This window comes from Juglans microcarpa x Juglans regia, chromosome 1D, assembly GCF_004785595.1.
Source record: "Juglans microcarpa x Juglans regia isolate MS1-56 chromosome 1D, Jm3101_v1.0, whole genome shotgun sequence".
In the NCBI taxonomy this organism is placed as follows: Eukaryota; Viridiplantae; Streptophyta; class Magnoliopsida; order Fagales; family Juglandaceae; genus Juglans; species Juglans microcarpa x Juglans regia.
This window is the reverse complement of record NC_054594.1, coordinates 31,211,437-31,231,901: the sequence shown is the minus strand read 5'-3', so window position 1 is coordinate 31,231,901 and position 20,465 is coordinate 31,211,437. Positions and strand designations below refer to the sequence as shown.

Below are 20,465 nucleotides of genomic sequence, written 5' to 3'. Positions count from 1 at the left end.
AATATTTATGATCGAACGCAAATAGTGAATTGCCTGTTCGAACGGCACAAAATTTTTATCGTTCGAACTTTAACTTTCAATGTTCGAACGGTTGTGTCCATTTTTATATGTTCGAACGTTTGATGAGAGTTCGAATGGTTATTATTTTCTTAGACAATAATACCAATTTAAAACCAAATAGATATTTATATTTCAAAAATACATTACAAATTGTTCAATATAAATAAAACTAATCTAATAAGTCAGAACTAAATAAATAAAATACTAATAAAATTATTAGTACATGATACATAATTGTTCAATATGCAAAAACACTTCTAATGAAATTCAATTGTTTGTAGGCCTGAATTGTTGCATAAGCATCTGCATTTAAAGCTGCATCTATCCTTGTTGTTCTTGCATTTGGAGTTGCATCACTCTTTATTGATCTTCTTGTTGTTTTATGCGCATTTCCATGTCTGCTTATTTCGTCAATTGAGCCTCTAACTCCTGCTATTTTGTCATCAATTCTTCGATCCTAGAATTTACATTCTCTAATGCAATGGCAATAGTGTTTGATGTTGATGAAGAGCTTGAAAGCTTTACACAACGACTCAAACCCCTCAAGTAGCCTGAACGTTGACCTAGAACTTGTGTAAAAATTTCAACATCACTTGTTGATGAATTATGATCTGATGCAGCTTCAGCACGAATGGCAACCATTTTATCCTACACACAACATATAAAATTAATATTGATACAATAATTTAAATATGATTAATTAAAAGAAATTATAATACTTACATAATTATCACGAGCATCTGGATGAGACTCTCCATTACTATTAGTATGTGATGCAGCATATAATTTTATCAGATCATAATTGGTGTCTGACTCTTGCTACAAGATACATTGTTAAGATATAAAGTCTATAATGAAAACAAACTACATAGAATAAAAAAATTAAAAAAAAAAAGTACATTACCAATTTCTGAGATAGGCGATGGAAAGATCTTGAGCCTGCATAATGATGAATCTTTAACTTTGATCTATTCGTTTTGTTTATAGAACTTTGCTCCTGCATAGAAGTTGTAAAAGTTAGTAAGTGAAAAATTACAAATATGACACATAAGGAATTCATTTAATTTACCTAATACCTTATATGATGGATCCTCAAACATGTCGCAAAGTTTTCTCCATTCTTCAGCTCGGACATCCTGAAAAGGATGCTGGCGTGCATCTTCTTTTTTCTCGTACTTCTTATAATGCTCGTGACATCTTTCCTTATACTTGCGGAATGCATTACATATAAGCTCTTCGACAGTCCTACGCTCCTCTATCCGACCAAAATTTAGTTTGAAGTCATATTTGAAAAAGTATATACACAAAGATATTATCATTTAGAGTATTAAATAATATGAAAAAAATATTTTTATTTAAATATTATGTACCAAACAACACTTCTTTATAAGCTCTTTCACATCTTGCGGGACTTTATCCCATGAACTCGTAGCCAAAGATGCATAAGTCCGTGTAAGAGCACCCACATGCGAAGCAAGCCAAGCTGCTTGTTGTCCCTCGCCTCCGGTATGTTCGTCAGGAATGTTAATCTTAATCTTACATACTTTACGATATTTCTCCAATGTCACGCCTCTAGTAGTGCCTCGTCCGTGACGAGTACTATGTGTTATCTTTATAAAATAATATTAATTATTTGCCTTGTATCAATTATCATATATCTTAATTAAAAAAAATGAGTATTAGCTATTTACCTTGTTCCGTAGAGTCAATCTCTAATGGTGAGTCAAACGGAGAGCTAGGAACAGATGGAGATGAGATGCGAACTTCCTTCCTCTTTGGTGTCATAATTGCGAGATACTGTATAATGTGAATACAAAATCGATCAATCATTTGTATCAGTTTCATCTATTGATTCGCTCTCTCATCATCTGTAGATACTTCAGATGAGTCAACACTTTGATCAACTGTCGCTTCAACTATTTCAGTCTCAATGTCTTCCCTATGTAATGGGATCATCTCATACTAGCTCAAATCCACAAATAAGTTAATGGCAGGTTGACTCTCTTGGTATGCTTCTTGAGTAGAGGGATCATCTTCTTCTTCATCTTGTCCCTCCGCCTCAGGAATAACATCAAAAATATTTCTAGGAGAAAACTTTTGTACTACTTGCCTGTTGATTTCCTAATTGAGGATCGTCTAAATAGAATACTTGAGATGCTTGGGAAGCCAAAATAAAATGATCATCTTCATACCATTTTTTTGACGTATTAATACTTAGAAAATATTCATCCTGGTATTTTCTCCTTCGAGGATTGCTTAAATCCCATCAATCACACTTAAATATATAAACCACAAGCTCTCCCACATATCTCATTCCAATTATATTTATGATAACTCCGTAGAAATCAACATTCTCTCCATCATGACTCCCTTCGACAAGGACACCACTATTTTGTGTTTTCCTATAAAGTTCTCGATCAATTGTGTGATATATACTCCATCGAGAAATATATGCAGAAAATCGAGCAGCGCGCCTCGAAGGGCCACGTGCCAGTGCATATAGTTCGTCTGATATATCGTTCGGATTACTCGCATGCATTTGTACAACCTACATATTAAATAAAGTATAAGCATTCAACCGTTAACAATCCTCTCTATTTAAAAAATGTTAGTGCAAAATTCCATCTGTATTATATTCCTTACCCGTTGTTCGAACCATTTCGGGAACTCCTGTTCATGTCTCTGGTCTATATCATTTACTCCCAATTCTTTTAGCATGTTAACATGATCATTGAAATTAAAAATTATCAACAATAAGTATATTCGTATAATTGTTTAATAAGTAAATTCAATGATTAATTAACAATTAATTTGAACTTACTTCGAGTGGCTCTCTATCTCTAGGCAATTATTTAGCACGTACCATTGAGCTTTCTTGAACTCTATTTCACACAAATCATAACCACGCTGAACACCAAGTGGACGTACTTGATGGGAAAATATAGAAAATCCGTTCTGTTGTCTTGCTGGTCAATATCAAAGTTTCTTTTCGGCCGATCAAATCTTGTATCAACGCCATGGAAATATTTGGAAAAGAATGTATGCCACTCATCATCAATATATGTTTCTGCAATTGATCCTTCTGGTCGGGCCTTATTACCCACTGTGCGTTTCAACTTTCTAAAAACCGTTCAATGGCATACATCCATCTATACTGGACTGATCCTGCAAGTCGAGCCTCACGAGGCAAATGAACGGTTAAGTGAACCATGATGTCAAAAAATGACGGTGGATAAATACTTTCCAACTTACACAATAAAATTGCAATTTTCCGTTCCATAGGATCCAAAGCTTTTACATTCAACGTTCTAGCACATAAATCTTTAAAAAATGCACCCAACTCAATTAATGCAACCCGCATATCTCTGATTAAGAATCCACAGATACCAATAGGCAAGATACGTTGTAAAAACACATGACAATCATGGCTTTTTAGTCCAGTAATTTTCCTGTCATTTGTTTGCACACACCTTGTTGAATTCGAGGCATACCCGTCCGATAATTTCATTTTCTGCAACCACTGACAAAATGTAGCCCTTTCATTCCTTGACAATGTATACCACCCAATTGGCATGTAAACAGACGAACCACTTTGTTGCAAGTACATTTTAGGTCTAATTCCCAACCGCTTTAGATCTTTCCGTGATTTTATATTATCCTTCGTTTTACCTTCAATTGACATCAATGTTCCTAACACGAACTCGCATATATTTTTTTCAATATGCATAACATCAAGACTATGCCGCAATTTTAACGTCGACCAGTAGGGGAGTTCAAAAAATATATATTTTTTTGTCCAATTGAACTCATTCGCACTTCGTTTTCTCTTCCGTTGTTTTTTTACCAAAATCATTACTTCCGACATTCACAAACTGTGCAATAACATCTTCGCCAGACAATAATGGTGGAGGGTGCCCTCATTCAACAGTGTCATCAAACATCCTATCATTTCCACGCCATTTATGGTCACGAGGTAAAAATCGACGATGACCCATGAAGGATAGTTTCCTCCCATACGTAAGCCATTTAGATTGGATATGTTTGGTACAAGTCGGACATGCCAATTTCCCCTTAGTGCTCCAACCTGACAAGTTTCCATAAGCAGGAAAATCATTTATTGTCCATAACACCGCAATATGCATCTTGAACGACTTGCCTCTTGATGAATCAAATGTTAAGACCTCATTCTCTCACAAATCTTTCAATTTTGCTATCAGTGGTTACAAGTGTATGTCTATATCATTTCTTGGTGATCTCTGGCCTGGAATGAGCAAACTCATCATGAAATATAGATCTTTCATACACTTCTATGGTGGTATATTGTACGGTATAAGTACAATTGGCCAAGTACTATGACTAATACTCATGTTCCCAAACGGATTAAATCCATCTGTTGCTAACCCAAGTCGAACATTACGAGGTTCTTCAACAAACCATGGGTGTTCCAAGTCAAATTCCTTCCAAACTTAAGAGTCTGCAGGATGTGACAAAACATTATCATTCATGACTCTAGATGATGAGTGTCATGACATATCCACAACCGTTGAACGTGACATAAATAACCTTGTAATCTAGGTATTAATGGAAAGTGACGTATAACCTTCCGCGGCACATTCTGCTTCTCAGTTGTCCATCTTGATTCATGGCAAATGGGACACTCATTCAATTGCTCATTCTCTCTCCAAAATAACACAATCATTCTTACATAGATGTATTACATTGTAATCAAACCTGAGTCCTTTTTTCAACTGTTTTGCTTCGTAAAAGTTGCAGGGTAAAATATTGTTCGATGCAAGTGTCTATTTAAACAGCTCGAGCAACATATTGACAGCCTTAATAGATATTCGGCACATGAATTTTATATGAAGTAGTCTAACTGTAAATGACAACTTACTGTACCTTCTACACCCTGGATATAACTCACGTTGTGAATCATTCCACAAGCGGGTAAAAGTGTCATGGCACGAATCATTTGAATTTGATGGATCTGTTCCACTTTCATCCATGAACATTCTCGCACCAATGTCGCCCAGCATTTGCTCCATATCCTCTTCGGGCTTGTCACCAACAACCTCAGGATGTACATCTTCATTGATATCTTCTTCTTCATCTTGAAGTTCAAATGACGTTGGATACGTTTCTCCATTTAAGACCCAATCAGTATAACCTTGGTCAATACCTTTGACAAACAGATGCTCTCTCACTAACTCTATCTTATGAGAACATAAATTCTTACAAAGTCAACATGGGCATCTAATACGACCGTTACTGCCAATTGTACAGGATGCGAACTCCAAAAATTTCTTAACTCCTTCAGCATATACATTGTAATCATCACCCAACCAATCTCTTACTCGCATCCAACTCTTATCCATGTCTAATATCCTATTGCAAACAATCACGTGCATCAACAAACAATCAATTATCTAACATGTAGTGCAATTTTTTCATTTCACCGGGTAGTTGGTTCTATCCCATTCGGGATTGTAAGATTATAATCGCCAACCTACCAACTATTATCTGTCACTTCCAACAAGATTTCGGCAGCATCTCCCCATAGTTCTCCAAATATGCTCGTTTGGTCGTGCACACTGACAAGTAATACATCGATACACATTCACCGAAATTGCATATCCGGTGAACAATAAGGGATGACTCTACCAAAATCATAATGTCGGATGCAATAGATATAGTTTTATAGTTTGCGAGAATGATCTTACAATCCCAAACTATCCACTTTGGACAATTCAAGAGTTATCAATCAACCGTTCAACATAATTGATAACTCTTGAACGAGTCTAAGGTTTATTTCAATGCCAAGTAGAAGATACGATATTAATACACTACAAACATACAACATATGCTGAAGGATCCTAACATATATGCCAACTATCCTAACATATATTAAAACACAACAATAATAATAAAAAAAAAAGCGAGAATACAAGATAATACATTATATATATCATGGGTATTTTAAGTATCCTAAATATATCATGAGTATTACTTATTAGGTTAATTATACATTATAGTTAATTTTAAGTATTAATTAAAATATAATTTTATTATTTGTTAAGTTAGTCCTCATAGTTGAATTAAAATTTAATTTTATTATTTGTTAAGTTAGTTCTCATAGTTTAATATTAATTATCTTTTATTATTTGTTAAGTTAGTCCTCATAGTTTAATATTAATTATCTTTTATTATTTGTTAAGTTAGTCTTCATAGTTTAATTAAAATTTAATTTAATTTTTTGTTAAGTTAGTCCTCATAGTTTAATTAAAATTTAATATAATCCTATCCCTTTTAAGTGTGTTGTAAGATAGTTTTTACAATTATTCTCTTTTAAATATTAAAATGAGTTTAACTATTATTAATCCTTATGTAATTATAATATAATTTTAAGACATATTAAGTAATTAGTTGTAAAATAATTTTTACAACTATTCTAATTATAAATATTAATATAAGTTTAACTATTATTAATTCTTATGTTTTTATAATATATATTAAGTAATTAGTTGCAAGATAATTTTTACAACTATTATCTTTTAAATATTAATATGAGTTTAAGTATTATTAATTCTTAGATATATATACTTAGATATATATACTATATATAATCTACTACAATATTACATATTTATATGATATTTTAAGATAGTTTTTACAACCGTTCGAACACGGTAATATCCTGTTCGAATATGTTTATACGTTCGAACGGTCTCAATCCAGATTCCAAACTCCAGCCAGTTCAGACGAGTACTAGTATCTCACAAAATATCATAAACTCATATTCAGAAAATACTACAAATATAAACATATATATTTCGAATGGCACCCCTCTAACAAACATATTTTGTGTTTAAACTAGGAAACACCTACACAATATATATATATATATATATATATATATATATATATATATATATACATATATATATAAACCACAAAATCAACATATATACTTCCAATAGCAACCTTCTAACAAACATACAACATATATACTTTGAATAGAAACCTTTTAACAAATATATTTTGTGTTTAAACTAACAAACACCTACACAATATATATATATATATATAAACCACAAAATCAATAATAAAAAATGATAGATTTAGAACTAAAATGATAAAGAAAGTCATACATTTAAGCAAAATATACTAAACAATCCTATTTGAAAGATGGTAGAATGAAGGAGTTTGTGAAGAAAATGTAAGATTTTTTAGAGAAAACGCAAAAGAGTGAAAGAGAGGAGAGAAAAATGAGGGACTGACAGTGTGCGGGAAGATTATAAGTTCTAACCAATCGTTCGAACGTAACTAAAGTTCAGTCGAATGCGAAATTTTTAAGCGGGCTAATTTTCCCGCCCGCACAAATTTCTGCATTACAGTTCGATTGGCTAAAAATTCCATTTGAACGGTAATCCAGCAGTCTTTAATTGGCGGGATATTTTCCCACCACTACAATAATCCATTTGAACTATACAAATAACATTCGAACGGTAATCCAGCAGTCTTTAATTGACGGGATATTTTCCCACCGCTGAAATAATCCGTTCGAACTATAACAAATAACATTCGAACGGTTATCTAGAGTTATTAATTGGCAGGATGTTTTCCCACCATTACAATAATCCGTTCGAATGTTTTTTTCATACGTTCAAACGCTACATATGTGTTCGAACGGTTTACGAGTACCGTTTGAACATATCACATTAATGTTTAAATATAATTTTTTTCATCAATAAATGAAAAAGTACTATAAGATCATATATATAGTAATATATACTATCATATATATAGTAATCTATACTAAATATCATAAATATAGTATACTATAAACATGTAAGATCATATCTATTAGTAATATATACTATTATATATATTAGTAATAGATCTATATATCATATATATAGTATCATATATACTATACTATACTAAATTAGTATAAAGGAAAATATATTAGTAATATATAGTATATGATATGTAGTAATCTATACTATATATCACATATATCGTATCATATATATTATCCTATACTAAAGTATAGTGAAAAATATAAGATCATATGTATTAGTAATATATACTCACATATATATAGCCTCAAATATACTAAGGTCACATAATAAAGTATAGAGAAATTTATAAGATGATAGTATATTAGGAATCTATACTCTCTATATATATATGTTGTATAGTATCATATATAACTTATATAGTAAAATATAATAGAATATATAGTATGATATATATTAGTTAAGTACAAACTCATACCATATAGTACTATATGCTATCATATATAGTATGATATATTACTATTATACTATAATAAAATACATATAAGTTTTTTGTTTTATTTGAAGTATTATACTATCATAATATATATTATAATATTACAGTATATATAATCTACTATAATAATATATATATTATATTAATTTATAGGATTATAAATATAATATACATTTAATATGAATTTTTACAAAACTTAAAACAAATACCGTTCGAATGGTAAAATATAACGTTCGAAAGGTTATGCACATATAAATTATCGCGGACAGATATTTCTCTCACTCTGCCATCCCCGCCGTTTGTAAATGAGAGAAAACGTTTGAACAGAGAAAACATTTGAACACCCATCAATCGTCGTCGTCTGCCGCCGTATGCTGTCGTAATCAGCACCTACGTCAAACACACTTCCCACCCAAGTGAAGGTATGCATTTTATAAGCTATTTTACCGTTGATTTTATGGTTTTATTCGTTTTTTCTAAAAACATATATATTTTTTTATCAATAGTCACCGTCGAACGCCATAAATCTATCGTAGGATGTTTAGAAATGAAGAATAGTATGTGTTTTGTCGAAGAAACCACAGAATCGATGGATTTTTGGGTGTTTTCATGGCCACTGAGTTGACTCAGCCATGGCCGAGCTCGATCTATTTTCCATTTGAACGCGTTCGAACGATTTAACCCTTACGTTCGAACCATCTATTAAGCGTTCGAACGGTTTTCAATTTCCGTTCGACCATATATTATATTTGTTCGAACACTTTATATTAAATTCGAACCATTTTGTTTATATTAGCTTATTAAATTGTTTTCATCGTTTCATTGAATTGGTCTATCAATTAATTTATTAAAGTATATAATTTTGTAAATCTTTTCATCGTAATTAGATTTTATCACTAATGTTGAATATATATTTTATTTTTATAATTTCAGGTTCATAATAATATCTTATAGGGGCCGCAAACGTTGTAGATCAGGGGAACCTTTCATCCAAACAGTTCGAGAGTGGACTGTTTTACTTGAGCGACAGGTAAAACTATCTGATTTTGTGGCTCTTATATGGGAGGGTCATTCCCTCCCATCAGTATTCAATGATCGTGGTTGGGCACCAATCTTAGATCATCGAGAAGAAGGAATGGAGCTCATTTCCTACATTGAGATCGTTACTGAGTTCTATAAAGAGCTCGATGGTGCCAGCCCAAATGATGGAAGGGCATACAGGATTTGTGTCCGAGGAGCTCCTATTATATTTTCAGCGGACAGACTCGCTACGTATCTGGGTATTCCTAGGCTTCTTGATGCCTATCCGAACCTGCAGCTTAGAGAGTCTGATCTTTTGGGTGATGCAGAGATGTCTCAAGACGAGGGACCAGTTTACACAGGTGAGATTGATACACTTGCTGATCATGAGGTCAGAGAGTTGATTGTTGGTCCAGATGCTCCAGTATACGATGGGACGAAAAGTATTAGGCAGACAGATTTATCTTCTTTTTTCAAGATCATGAATTTGATCATCGCCAACAATATTAACCCTCGGCAGCACAAGACTGAGGTCAGCATGGATCGAGCGAGATTTATGATACGGGTCAGTCCTGGCGTCCCGATCGACCTCGTGGGTTATATATTTGAGAGGATCCGATCAGAGGTACGGTTCATTACAACATATATACTACCATTCAGGATCCTCATCACTCAATTTTTGCTACATGCCGGGGTCGTGCCCGAACCTGCCGAGCGTTCCCGGGAGCCAATGGAACCTATCAACAGCACCACCCTGTCACGGAGTACAGGACACTTGAGATTCCGTTTTCGTGGAGCTGTTCCTGATAGGGCTGAGATTCAGAAAGATGCACAGTCGAGAGATACTGGAGTACCGGCTGGTGAGACATCTACACAGGTCGAGACATCACGCACATCTACTCGTGAAGAGATGGCCAACATATTGCGTGCTGAGATCGGCTTACACATCAGCAGTGATTGATGCAGTGCATACTGCCATGTCTGAGTTGCGTATAGAGATTATGGCTACCGTCTCTAGGTTACGTACAGAGGTTAATGAGTTACATACAAAGATTAATGCCAATAATGCAACTCAGGTCACGCTCAGTACTCGACTGGCACAAGTAGAGAGACAATTAGCTGCAATCGAGGATGTGTGTAGAGACCTTGCATCACAGTAGTTTCTATTTTTTATTATTTTTTTTTGTTATAGTTATGGACAGCATATATAGTGTTTTGATAATTTGCTTTATTTGTAAATTAAATATTTTACCTTTTTTGGAGTAATTATTGATTTATATTATGTAGTGTATGGTTCATAATATATTTAACTAAAAATCTTATTTAACATAAAAGAAATCATTAAAATATTTTTAAATTAATTACATAAAATTAATTAATGAATTTGTTTATATGATATATGTATAGTTTTTATATTTTGAGTTTCGTACCGAGATTAATATTATACCTTCGAATGTATAAATGTGGTGCTTGAATATGTTCTAAATAAATATATTCCGTTTGAACGGTTTAGAAACCTTCCCGCTATGTTTTGCCATCAAATATTTTCTGTTCGAACACAACAAATTTTCGTTCGAACGGTTGTGAACTTTACCCGCTATAATAAGTTACTTCCCTGCCAAGATTTTAATGTTCAAACAGGAAAAATTTTTTGAGACGATTTAATTTGTCACAGAAAAAACTGTTCGAATGGTATTTTGACCTTTCGAACAATTTTGTAATGTCATTAATTTTTTGGGATGAAATTTAAATTTCGTCCCAAAAGATGACTTTTAGAGATGAAATTTTTTTCGTCCTTAAATAATTTCATCCTAAAAACTCAAATTTGTTATAGTGATATGTAAGTATTAAATAACATGATCCATATATGATTTTCATTATATGTATGCAAAGCAAAGTAATTAATACAGAAAGCAAAGCAGATTTCAAAGATCATAACTACTACTGCAAACTCCTTTATTATCTCAAGCCCAAACCCCAGTACATAGTATTGGCTGGCTAGAGTACAGAAAACAAACGTACAACAAAATGCAACCCACAAGCACGCAAGTACTCACGATTCAAGGGACGCAAAAAACAAGCAGCTTAATTAATTTAATTGTAGGCATCAGGGTGTGCCACGAGGTAGGCCTCAACAGCCTCGAACAGCCCAGCGGCTTTGTCTTTACCAGCCTTAACGTGCTCTTCCTTGATCTCGTGGTCGCCTTTGGTGTGGTAATGGCTGATGCTCTTCAAGATGGATCCTCCATTTGGGGAAGCCACTATCTTGATCTCGTATGAGATTTTCTCGATTATCCCGCTCAGAGCATCACCTTCAATCACGCTGTAGTTATATGTGCAGTTTGCTTCGTCAATCGCGTCGATTCTGTGCTTCACATACTTGAATTGGCTACCTGAAAAAATGACCCATTTTACTTAAAGAAAAACACTCTTTCTGGAAGTATTGGATATAATGTTTAAGAATAGTAATTAAGAATAGTACGTACTTTCAAAATTCAAAATGAAGATTAGATTAGAAGCTAACCAACCTTCGCCAAAGGTGATCTTCTTAATGGTTCCGGGTCCTCCATTTCCTTCGATAATTTCAATGCTTTTAATAGCCTGAGGTACAACCTTTGGGATGAGGTTGTCGGCATCGAGGATAAACGCCTTGAACAACTTAGCCGGTGAGATGACGGAGGTGGACTCGGTCTCGTAAGTGAAAACACCCATGACAACCTAAGACTTGAGATTAATTTGGTAAAATTAAGGATCAAGAGGAGGATTTGATAAAGACTAAGAGATCAGTTTTGTGTTGGTGATGAGAAGTAAATACTAGCGGTTGGCCGGTATTTATAGCCTGAAGCTGAAGGTCAAGTACTTGGGCATAAGTGTCCCCCTTCATGATGTGCCTTGTGGACAATTATTTCTCTACGAAAATGGTTTGTTATGTAGTCAAAGAAGGCAGGCACCTTAGCAAAATATCCATTAAAAAACCCATTTCCATATATATAATGTAAACGCTGTAGTACTAATTTTAATTATTCATTGAATATTTAAAAAACAAAGCTCTATATAATATGAAACATGTGAAGAGACCTGAGTATGGCACCAATGCAAGCAACTCAAACACTAATAGCATGTAAATGATGTCTCAGTCACGAAAGATTTTTATAAGGGTTAATTATATTTTACTTCTTTAAACTTTCACTTAATTTATAATGTGTCTCTAAAACTAATAATTGCATTAAAGTGGACTTTCAAACTTTTAAAACTTTTCAATCCTCCCATTTTGTCTATGTGTAGTAAATTTTTGTTAGATTTAACGTTGCTGGTAGATAAAAGGAGAGGATTAGAAATTTTTAAAAGTTTGAGAGTCTACTTTAATACAATTATTAATTATGAAAATACATACGAATTGAATAAAAATTTCAAAAGATAAAATATAATTCATCATTTTTATAAATATGATTTGCTGTATGAAAAGGATTTAAAAAAAAAAAAAAAAAAGGCTTTTCAACTTTCAGATGGAATCACTTTAGTCATACGCTATCTAGAAGCGATGAATTTTACGTACATAGATAGGTTTTTCAAAGTCGGCCCATGCGAAGAACGTCTTGGAGCTAGACTTTCATTCGGCAATTGTTGGCCGGCGTCGGTCAAAGTACATTATCCATCCTTTTCCTTTTTTCGGTTTCACAATGATTTTCTTTTCAGAGACTCCAAGTTTTATTAAATGAGATAATCGATCTGTTCGTACTATTAGATGGCTTAAAAATCTCCCCCAATTTACTACTATTAAAGAGGTGGGTGCTTATTTTAATTGCGATATTAGTCCAAGAGAATTGTTAGGTCTGCATATTAGTTTGGATTCAGAAATATTTTTATCTTATCATATCTTATTATTAAAATTTTTATAAGTTCTTATAAAAAATACAATAAATAATTCAACTTCATTAAATTTCAAAATAATAATAATATTGAAAAATAATATTTTAATAATATTTTTTTAATTTTTAATTTTTATTTTAACTCATTTCATTTCAACTCACTATCTAAACCTCATCAATAAAATTTTCACGCTAACCTGACTTGATGTAACACATCATCTATTTTGTAATAAAAAAAGATTTACAATAATAGATTACATTAAATTATGTCAATGTACAAATGTACGCCAAACCTTTCTTGTTCGACAATATATGTACAGACTCCTTCGTTCCTCTCTCTAGAGAATAATATATATATATATATATATATATATCTACTCTATTATAATAAGTGACTATCTAACTGTAAATAGTAATTTTTATTTTTTTTCCGTTAACTTTTCTTATTTTTCCGTTAAATTCATTAAGTCTTGTTTTACTAAAAGACCTTTAAAACCCTTGATCATTTGGCGTGTAACTTCGTTGTAAAATTTAATGAATGATCCTCTTTTACCAAAAGGTCTTTAAGACCCTTAACAATTTGACGTGTAGCTTCATTGCAGAATTTAATGAATGATCATGTTTTACCAAAAGGTTCTTAATAGCCTCGCGGCGCACATAAATTGACGTCTCTTTTTCATATCCTTTTTGTTCTGATAGTGTACTTATTTTTCTTTCTTTAACTTTGTATTTTCTTTTTCCAGATAAATAAGTTACTGACATTTTTACTTTTTTATTTATTTAATTCATTATGTTAGGTGCATCTCATGGCTAATGCATCTGGAGCCGTTTCTGCGTGTGTGTGTCTATATATATATATATATATATATATATATATATATAGATATATGAAAGATCAATAGACCGAATAGCAGGCAATGATGGGTTTAGATAGAGAGTTCAGATGAAATCTTTTGTTGAAAGTTAAATAAAATATTGTTAGAATATAATTTTTTAGTATTATTTTTATTTTAGAATTTAAAAAATTTAAATGATTTATTATATTTTTATATTGAAATTTAAAAAAATTGTAATGATAAATTGAGATGAGATGAGAAGAGATATCCACTGAATAGGGTAGAATTTTTTTTCTCGTATGTCATTACATAATTTCCTCGTAATTTTTATCATGTAAACTTTGAAGTCCAAAAGTTTATATCTATTTTTTTATTTGCTCGTTTCATTTTGTTTACCGAACAAACCTTTCAGTTCTCTTTTTAATTCAATAAAAGGCCCTTCAAGTCTAAGTCCAAGTTTCCAACAGAAAAAAAATAATAATAAAAATAAAATAATAAAAAAATTTAAAAAAAAAACCATTCAATTCTCTATCCAATCCAAAAAATAATAGGATCATATGCTCTTGTTTAGTCACAATATCATCTTTGTACGTAGTTTAATAATCTCACTATAAGGAAAAAGACCTATTGCGGCGATTTTATGACTATTGGAAAAAAAAAATCTCCGCATTAGGTATTTAATTGCAGCGAATTGTGAGTCGCCGCACATTTCTAACATCAACTTTTCTAAATGTTCTATTGAAGCGATTTTTACTCCTATTGTGGCAAAAAACTCGATGCAAGAAACTTTTAATTGCAGCGGATTGAGTCGCCGCACAGTTATCTTATTGCAACGATTTTAATTCCTATTATGGCGAAAAAAGTCGCTGCACTATATTGTAAACTTGTTGGGACGAAAGTGAAATCGCCGCAATGTGTTTTAATTTTAATGCAATAGGCACCAAAACACATTAATTTTCTTCCCCCCTTCAATTTTGCCCCTTACAGTATTTGCATATCCCGATTCCCCTCTCTTCCCAAAATTCAACTTCTCCATTTTCATTCTTACTACAAATTAATTCAAACCCACCCTTTTCTCCAGGCATCTTCTCCTTTGCTTATTTGCTTAGTCTCTTTCTCTTCTCTCTCTCTTTCTCTCACCCTGAAATAGAGGAATCAGAATCACCCAGAGAAGATTTTAATTTCACACCACCAGCTCTATAAACGCCCTCCCCCTTCTCCCTCTTTTTTCAAAACTTCTTTGCTTGGAGCAATTTGTTTGCTCTGTGTTTACTTGGAAGAAACTCTCGAATGAAAGAGCAGAGGAAAACCATCTCTAGCAATGCCCTTGTAATTCACTCACCACATTTTAGCTGCCTCTGTTTTCCAGATCTGCTCGCAAACCCTTTTTTTTTAATTTATTTCCATTCTTGTGTCCTTATGCTTGTTCCATTTTAGTTGAAGCTGTAAGTAAAGAAGCTTTTGTGAAGATCCAGGTACTCTTCCACTCGGTCATTGTACCATTTTATCTACTTTCTTGTTCTTTTTCTTCAAGTGCATTGTTTCAGTGTGAATGAAGAAAAAAACTCTCATATTTCTTTCTATATTTTGCGTTGAATACTCATTCTATAAAATGTGTGCTCGTTTCATTAGCAGGCTTGGTATTTGATTCCATTTTAGTAGTATTTACTTTTGTTTTATGTTTTTATTTTTCGCTTGCTTGTGCATGCAGAAATCTATTCTCAAAGTAGATAATTCCTTATCGTGGATGTAAACAGAAAGTGAAGAAAATCTTGCAAAAAATTGATGGTACTAAATTCTGAATATAGTTGTAATGTTTCTCTCTATTATATAATGAGGCATATATACAAACTGTTGCACATTTGAAAGGTCCACAAAGGATGTTTCAATAACTTTCCATTAACTTATGATTTCATTCTTGAAATTCTAATACTGCTGTTAATGTTTTTTTTTTATTAGAAACTCATACCTAGGCAGGCAATTAGAAAGACAATGCTTCAAATAATGTCCTAAAAAGTTGGACATGAGATATGATTCCATCAAGTTTGAAAGATGTTTAAAGATACTATACTTAGGTTCCTATTGGTAACTTGGGTAAGATCAGTTTGTGTTGAAGAGTGAAGAGAGATAAAGAATTCAAGTTGTTTGCATAAAAGCCACTTGATATTAGAAGATGATATTTGCTATTACTCTCATTTTCTCATAGTGAGCTATTACAATCTTTTTTTATATTTATAGACATCTTCTAGTACCTGACTCAAATTTGTTAGGAGAACAAAAAGATCTTTTTGTTCACCTAACAAATCGTGGCTACTCTTGGTCTCTCTCAAATCAAGTAAATTTTGTGAGGTATCTCATGATTAATGCTAAACAGTAAAGAATAGAGTACTACAGTTCTGTTTTGATACTAAGACTATCTCAGATCATATGTAAATAATAGTAAAGTAATTCGTTAATTAATAGCTTGTAAATAGCAATGAACTGTTTGCGAATTGTATTAAGAATATCTGAGAACATGAGTTGTGTTCCCAAACAAGCCTAAGGGGAAAGAAACTCAATCAAATTTTGAAAATTAATGTGATAATGTTGATTAATGTATTGTTTTTGCTATAAAACAAAAGAAATTTGCTACAGCAACTAGGTTAGGGACTTTATATACCCCTGACCTCTAGGGAAGACCAGCAAAGCTACAACTGAGGACATGTTACAAACCATTCTAATCTAATAATCATGGTGAGAGTTCAAACTTATTCGGCAAGCAATTAATTAGTTGGGTTACTTTCATTTTCAATTGACTTTGAAAGTTGCGTACTTTCTATCGCGATGAAATTAAAAACTAAAGCCCAAGGGGGGAAAAGTTGGACCAAACATTTTTAGTGCATGAGGCCATCATTAACAAAATAACCCCTAGAATATACTTTAATAATTCCCCCAAGTTTTAAGGGAGAACCTCTTTTTAGTAATACTGTTCATCTAGGTTCTGGCTCGGGAACCCAGTATACCCAGGCCAGAATCCGAGTTTCAAATCTGGGTTGGAATCTAGACCAGGTTAGTGCAGGTCAAACCCGAACCGAAACCTAAATTGAAACCAGTTTTTAAAAACTCGAAACCCGAGTTTTGGGTTGCACTTGGGATTTTTTTTAAAAAAAAAAAAATCAAAATCTACATATTATGAATATTTTTTCATGAAAAAATATTGATGCAACATTCAAACTCTATTTATTTAATTTTTTAAATCAAAACCTACATGTTCCTTGACCACCAATAAAAAGCCATATGGAGAAAAGAGTGGAAAAAACTATAAAATGAATGATTCATTGGACATAATATCCATTTAGTTGCTAGAAAGGATTTTAAAAAAATCAAAACAGAAAAATAGAAAAAAAAAATGGGGGACTGGGTGTACCCATATTTTTCTATGCAAATACCGGTCTAGAATTGTTTTGGATGAACATGCCTACCTTGTTTAACATATATATACTAGTTGATAGGAACCAAGATGGACCTACTCTTAAAGATCCTTTACAAATTCCAGATGGGCCAATTACAAGATCAAGGGCCAAGAAGATCAAGGAAGCAATGCATGGATTGGTGCAATCCACTTGAGATGAAGCTAGCAAGAGCCCAACACTCAAGATGGGTTTGAAAGAAAGAAAACCAGTTTTGATCCACTTGATTCAAGCTATGGAAGTGTAACGCTCATCCTTGTGGTGGGACATTTTATAAAATGTTTTTATAAAAGACGACAGGAATTACCGTTCAATTTAAAACTTTTTACTTGCATACCCAGGGTGTAAAACTCTACGTTTATAAGATAAAATGTGCTTTTAGAATAAAAGAGATTTACAGCAAAAAATATTAATCTTACAATAAAAAGGGTCCCTCGTACGATTAAAACTCATGCCTAGACTTCCGTGCTCTTTCCCATGGGCTGTGTTCGTCCTGATCATTCAGTTCCTGTGAGGGGGAGGGACATGCATAAAAACTAAAATGAGTCAATGACTCGTAAGCATTACTTCATACAGTTAAAATATAACAACATTGGTTTTCATTCATGCATTTATCATTCGTACATACTATACGTACGTGCGGGTGTGCATACGTGTGTTCGTTTGAAAACTACACTGGACGAGGTTTTCTTTTGAAAAAAATGGCTTTCTTTTCTTAAAACGTGTCCCCCGTCAGTACTTTCATTTTTGCAAGAATGCAGTGCATTCTTGCATATGTGCGTTCATTCGAAAACATTGTTGCACGGAGTTTTCTTTTAAAAATGGGCTTTCTTTTCGTAAAACATTTCCCTCGTCAGTGCCTTCATTTCTTAAAATTTCGTGCATTCGTGCGTTACGTGCATACCTCCGTTCATACATTCTTCCTTATCACTTTCATAGGCCAGTACACACTATTACGCCCCGTGTGTTGGGGTTAGCGGTCTTCTTTTGGACCCAGTTTCCGCCTATGACCTCGAGTTGGGAATCCCTTTCATAGGGGCAGCACTGGGTGCACTTCCAGCATTACTTACCCGGCATTGCAATCTACCCATTCATTGGTACCCTTTTCATTCATACATGTGGCCGTTACGTGTCTTCATACATTTCATGCTTTCATATCTTTCTTTACTTTTCATTCATTCGTTCATGCCAGCTCTAAAGAGTTGGAGCTTTCATTCAGTTCATGAGAAAACATTCATTTTCATGTGAAAACATCATTTGGGGAGTAAGCCCGAAAACGTCTTTTATTTTTCAGTTCATTTCAGCTTTAGCCTTTGTTTAACAGTTCGTTCGTGGAAAACGTCATTTTAAAACATACATCAGCTTAAACATCAGCTTTCATGGCATCCATAAGCATCACCTTAAACGTCGTCTTTCATGACATCCATGAGCATCACCTCATGACACACATGAAAGCCTCGGTTTGTAGGATCTGTAAAAGCGTCCGTTTTCATGCCTTTCGTGCAATTCGTGAATTTTCTTAGAAAATACATACAATAGATACAGCGTATAGTCATCCATTCATATGCGTACAATTAATACTTTCGTTACATAAAAAAGGACTGCCAAGGAGGGCCGTACATATGTATACCTTTGAACACTTAGCATTTTCTTTCGTAAAATGTCTTTCATGTCTTTTCATAAAGCATCGTGAGGAAAAACGTTTCTTTTTTTTTATATATTTTAAGAAGACTCTAGAATAGTATGAACATAACACTTACCTGAACTCCATGCTACTTGCATATCATACAGTCCATTCATGTGCGTGTCAGATGGCAACCTACATGCATACATATAACCTTAACGTCATTCTCTATCTAATGCATAAGCAACTTAAACTAGAAATAGAACAACACATCACTTGGAACACTCTCCTTCTATCTCATGCTCTTACGTGCCCTTTACTATGTTAAACCCTTCAGGGACCACTTACGGTCATCACATCTTCCAACTCAAGGTCTTGCCTCGAGTGCTCATCCATTAAAGTGAATCAATGATTCACCTTAGGATTAAGATACTAAGACCTTAGTCTTACTCTTCTTACTAACCTCATTCGACGCATGATTTCGACCGATGGAATCACGCATCCTAATCCTAACAATACACCCGTCACTACCTTCATGCACCTTAGCTTATACTAAATCCTCATTCCCATCCATACAAGCCACACGGCTCTAAGTCAACTCTAAGGCTTAAGCACTGTGTAACTATGGTCAAGACAGATTACCCATTACATATGGTGAATTCGTCCGGCACATGTGTCTAACCAGATTACACATGTACCTTACTCTTTTATCATCTAAGATCAACATATAATATGTTGATCACCTGCTCGTAAGGACAAGGGCCATACTCCGATACTAACCTTCTCTTAACCCGGCTAGCATGGCTCTTCATGCTATCCGTCCCTTTTAACAGTTCATCCCAACACTTAACACGACAAGACTCCATTTACCATTACACCTTATGTCACATCATATAGCTCGAGACTACACCCAAGCTACACCATGACCTTGTCACGTCACCTAACATCCCGCTACATCATTCTTACATCAACCCTAAACCCATCACGAGTATGGTTCCTCACGTACTCTTATCACATCATGACATCTTGTCATGTTCCTGCCACACCATTTCTACAAGAACTCCTCACCTATTATAAGCACGACTGTCAGTAATCACGTCACTTTGTGACGTTGCCCAATCATGCTTCTGCTGCGTACTCTTACACTTGTTCTGCTACTTCACGCATATTCCTAGCCATAAGTCCATCACGGTAACATTTGTCATCTCAGACTACAGGTTAGGCCATAACTACTTCGGGACACAGTTCCACAGTTCCCAATACTATTCATCACATTCCACGCTCATCAATCACACAACCATCCTTATCCTTG

The 20,465-nt window shown here is 33.6% G+C and overlaps 1 protein-coding gene across 1 annotated transcript; it reads right to left on the bottom strand.

Annotated features, from left to right (window-relative positions):
- Positions 1-11,216: 11,216 nt before the first annotated feature.
- On the bottom strand, positions 11,217-12,193 carry LOC121242988 (major allergen Pru ar 1-like). Its single transcript, XM_041141035.1, has 2 exons — positions 11,904-12,193; positions 11,217-11,768 (listed from the first exon to the last, which is right to left on the bottom strand). Exons 1-2 carry the CDS (start codon positions 12,085-12,087, stop codon positions 11,470-11,472), a joined length of 483 nt encoding a protein of 160 aa, XP_040996969.1. The 5' UTR covers positions 12,088-12,193; the 3' UTR covers positions 11,217-11,469.
- Positions 12,194-20,465: the final 8,272 nt, after the last annotated feature.

Coding starts and splice junctions, on each gene's coding strand:
- LOC121242988 (XM_041141035.1), bottom strand. CDS start 12,087: ATGGGTGTTTTCACTTACGAGACCGAGTCCACCTCCGTCATCTCACCG. Junction 11,769..11,903: donor GAAGATCACCTTTGGCGAAG/GTTGGTTAGCTT, acceptor TCATTTTTTCAG/GTAGCCAATTCAAGTATGTG.